The following is a 4,816-nucleotide window of genomic DNA, read 5'->3' on the forward strand; positions in this document are numbered from 1 at the left end:
ACGATCTGAACTCTGTCTAGAACAACATACTCGAATCTAGAACGATTCTAACAACCTCCAAAAACTAGAATGTATCCGATCGTAGAATAACTTACAATATAACAGAGCTCTCACTGCAGTGATCGATAATCTGCCTTCAGAAATAAATTCCAACGGCCGGATCGAGCTCGGACTGGATTCTGGGAGCTTGGAGAAATGTTGGAAGCATTTCAATGGTGCTTCTCGGTTGGGAGGAATATGAAGAAGACTTTGTCAAACAATTCAAGAGTAGATAATATATAAAATCCATAATTTGCGTTTTAGTCCCTGAAAAATCCAATTTTTGCAAAAAGGACCCTGATCAAAATCAAGTCGGCTCGTGAACTCTGTAATCTCCGATTAACTCAAATAAACTCATTTAAGATAAAAACGGGGCGTTACAAACATAGATTTAAATATGTGTTTGTAGCTTTTGGTGCATGTGTCAGCGGCTTCAAATTTATGAGAAAAGTTATTGTCATTGATGGAACATTTTTGAAAGGTAAATACAAAGGTGTGTTACTTGTTGCAACTGCCCAGGATGGAGATTTTCATCAGTATCCTATTGCATGGGGTGTTGTTGTCTCAGAGACTATCGAATCATGGACATGATTTCTAAAAAACCTCCAAGAATTGATACCTGATGATGAAAGATTGTTGATTATTTCTGATAGGCATCAAGGTATAAGAAATGTTGTTGCTAATGTGCATGAAAATGCACATCATGGTTATTGTGTGTTGCATCTTTCACAAAATATAAAATCTAAATTCAGAAAACAGGTGCTTCTGAATCATTCGCACGAATAGCACACTTATATAAATGTTCTGAATTTGATTCACAATACGCTGATATGAAGAGCAGATATTGTGATGTCCCGTATTCTAGAACATTTAATAAAATAGTTGCGGAAAAGGTTGAGAAAATTTTTCATAACTTAAAAGTCATACAGCGAGTGCATCACACCAATTCCAAAAGAATTTAAAATCTAAATCTTTAACAATAGAACTCATGACTCCGTGTTCACGAAGTCTAATAAACACTGATGCAACTCAATAACAAAGATCATTTAAAATACGGCACGTCAAAACTTACTACTAAAATTTGAATAGGAAAAGGGAATGTGAATTCAATTAATTATTATATAAATAAAATACATTTGAAAGTAATTGAGAAACTCACTTAACAACTATCAAACTGAAATGAATATTTAAAAGACGAACCATTTGAGATCCTCAAAACTCATCTTTAAAATATTGACAATTTAAATAAATTAAACCATTACTCTTAAAAATCGTACATAAAATATTATAACAACATTGACATAAATAAATATAATTAAATCTTTCTGCTTTAAATACATCAGAGCTTTTGAATTATCGTGTCATGCAATGTCTTCGCCTCTTGGACTCTTCAGTCGTGCTACCAAAGCTTTTTAAATCGAATATGCTAATCCAACTGCACCATTCAAGTATAGTGAGTCTAAAGGACTCAGCAAGATTAAAATATGCATCTCGATGTCATTATATCTTCAAAATACTTTAAACTTAAAATAGCTTGAACATACATAACATGATACCTTGAACTTGAGGAACTTTAACGTAAACATCATGAAACTTTAAACTTAAAATCTTAAACATGAACTTCAAAACTCTTAAAGGATGCAAGAACTTAAACATAGACATCAACTTACTTAAATTTAAATCTTGAAAATAGACTTCATGCATATTGTAAAAACTTTACCATTTCATTCTTAAATAAACATTTGCACTAACATCTAATGAAAATCATGCAACTTGGACAAACATCAAACCGTGAACATAAACCATGAACATAACATAAAAACTTATCATTTTGGGGTGATGAATTATGTGAAATTGTGGCAACCTTCATAATGGGCACATTCGTAGTTCCTGTTGATCAACAAGCATATGGAACTAAGCCTCATAACATTCGTTCATTCATTTTCGGAGGCTCCTCCGGAGCTCATCCCGGAGGACCTAACCCGTACATTGAGCCGTATTTGGGAGGGCTACTCCGGAGCCCAAACTGGAGCACCGTTCCCGTATTGCCACCACAAAGACACATAAGACATCAAAATATTTTCATGCATCAACATATTATATCTTCATAATTCAACATAGCATTATTCATTCATGCTTCATCATTTTCTTTTCATCAACATATCATTTCATCCATCCTGAAGCATCATTGAAACATCATAATTTCCATCTTAACTTTTGTTTCATAAACATAAAACTTTACTCGATAACTTCGTGCATGTAATAAATGATAAAAATCATACTTTCATATTGAACATAGGTTTCATGAAAGAAACTTAGACATGTACATGCACCACATAACGTAATCGATCCACGTAAGTCGTTCTTGTCGTTATTGACTTAAAACTTGAAACTTTTTGCATAGAAAATCTTAAATATATTTTAGAAGCCTTAAAAGATCATAACCATGAATTTAGGACCCTAAAATAAAATATAAAAATCATAAATTTTGAATGAAAGGGGCGCCCGCTCAACTTCTAGGCGCGGGCGCGCCTGACCTGCGCAACTGGTTCATCTTGCTCGCTCCAAAACTCTATTTTTTTAATTCATAATCTGAATAAGTGGTAAACATGAAAGTTGTAGATCTTGATCTTGGCTTTCGAATGCCGAACATTTCATCTAAAATAGATTTTTCAGTAAAAAGTTATGCTGATTCTCCCGAGATGTGTCACTGCCGGAAATTCAAAACATTTGACACACTTCAAGGTAATTTTGGTCAATCTTCCAAAATGATTTTAAGAAAACTCAAAACACGAAAGTTGTAGATAAATAAGCTAACTTTCCAATAAAATTGGCCTCATATCATTTGGATAAGTACACTAGTTAAAATCGTAAAAAAGGTAACAAGTGCCGCTAATATGAAACAATTCAGCACATGCAACATTTCAAAGTTTTAACTCAAACTAACTCAAGACTTCAAAATTCAACACACACCTTCAAAAGTAGTCCTTTATCAACTCTAAACAATAAGAATCTATCATCACACATTATTTATCAAGAATTTCACAAGAACGACTTACATATCACGATATCATAAACTTCATACTTTTATGCTTCTCAAATCTTTAAAATCATGCTTAAACTCATCAACACACATCATTTCTTATCAAAATAGATATATCTTGAATGGTGGTTTAAAATTCTTTAAAAACTTGCCTTGAATGAAGATCGAGAAGATCCGGAACCTTGGCAACGGACTAACCTTAGTACAACTGGAATTTGGAAGCTAAACTCACCTTGGATATACATGACCGATGGAGGAGGAAGAAGCAAGGAAATGAAAGGAAATTAAGAATTGCAGGAGAAACTAAAAGAAGAAGGAAGAAATGTAGAAGGGAAGAGAACCGTGTGATTGATTGAGGGGGGAACAAAGACAATAATTTTAATTGAGATGGGGTAGGGATCATAAAGTGAGAGGTGGTGGTGGTTAGGAAGACTACATCAAATGTAGTTTGTCCAACACACATCAAAATCGATTAATATGATTTTCTCCTCTCGATGACAAAATAAAACCATATCAATATTATACTCAAAATACTCGTAGAATTATTTTCTATGATATCGATCGTATGCTAGACTTGTATTCTCAGTCCAGAATCAATTCTAATAAAATCATTTAATACAACAAATAAACATATATTTTAATACCTGAAACATAAACTTTTAAATCATTTACACAACACATAATATTTAATTGAGAATAAACTTTAAATCTTAAATAAAGAAATACAATAACTTAAAATTCATTTAAAATTCCTTTAATAAATCATGAATAGATTTATGGATTTTTCGAATATTACAGATATCCACAACTAGCAGCCTATTTGGAAGAGCACACTTGTTTTGAAAAATGGTGCAAAGCATATTGTCCGAGCTCAAGGTATAACATAATGACAACAAATGGGGTTGAATCGATAAATTCTAGATTACGGTATGACAGAGAGCTTCCTATCATTTCATTGCTAGATGCACTTCAAAAGGTTACTTCGGGTTGGTTTACCAGATATCGTAATGCTGCAAATGAATGCACGACATCAGTGACACCTTCTGTGGAGAAGATTCTTCGGGAAAGGTTCATTTTATCTCAGACAATGCATGTGGAAGAATTGAATGAGATGGAATATCATGTTACTGGTCATGGACACAATGAAATTGTGGATTTTGGTTCAAAATCATGCACTTGCAGAGTGTTTGATATTGATAGAATTCCATGTGTACATGCTATAGAAGCAAGCTTCAAAGCCAAAATCGGATGTTATGACCTTTGTTCAGAATATTATTCATCGAATACATGGGCTCTTGCATATGCTCAAACTGTGTACCCTGTGCCTGAGAAATGTGATTGGACCGTGAATAATCCTGAATTTCATGTGTTGCCTCCAGACCTAAAAATTAGGCGTGGAAGAAGAACAACTAATAGAATTCCTTTTGTTGGGGAGTTTGGTAGACGTAAATGACCTTTATGCTAGATTGGTCTTTGTATGGAATATGATGATAACATTATTGCTTTGATGGTCTTTTGATGGTCTTGCTAGCTTCGTGATGGTCTTTGATGGTCTCGCAGGGCCCTTATTGCTTTTATGGTCTTTTGATGATCACTCTAGCTTCACGTGGTCTTATTGTTTTTATGGTCTTTTGGTCTCTTGATGGTCGCACTAGGTTCATGATGGTCTCTGATGGTCTATCTTGGCCTTTATTTCTTTGATGGTCTTTTGATGGTCTTGCTAGCTTCGTGATG

General features: G+C 33.8%; 1 protein-coding gene across 1 annotated transcript; it reads left to right on the forward strand.

The window, feature by feature from the left end:
• Positions 1 to 3,968: 3,968 nt before the first annotated feature.
• LOC140861648 (uncharacterized) lies at positions 3,969 to 4,535 on the forward strand. The gene has a single exon (XM_073264671.1). The coding sequence runs from the start codon at positions 3,969 to 3,971 to the stop codon at positions 4,533 to 4,535; it is 567 nt and encodes a 188-aa protein (XP_073120772.1).
• The last annotated feature ends 281 nt before the right edge of the window (positions 4,536 to 4,816 follow it).

Source organism: Henckelia pumila, chromosome 4 (genome assembly GCF_033568475.1).
Source record: "Henckelia pumila isolate YLH828 chromosome 4, ASM3356847v2, whole genome shotgun sequence".
In the NCBI taxonomy this organism is placed as follows: Eukaryota; Viridiplantae; Streptophyta; class Magnoliopsida; order Lamiales; family Gesneriaceae; genus Henckelia; species Henckelia pumila.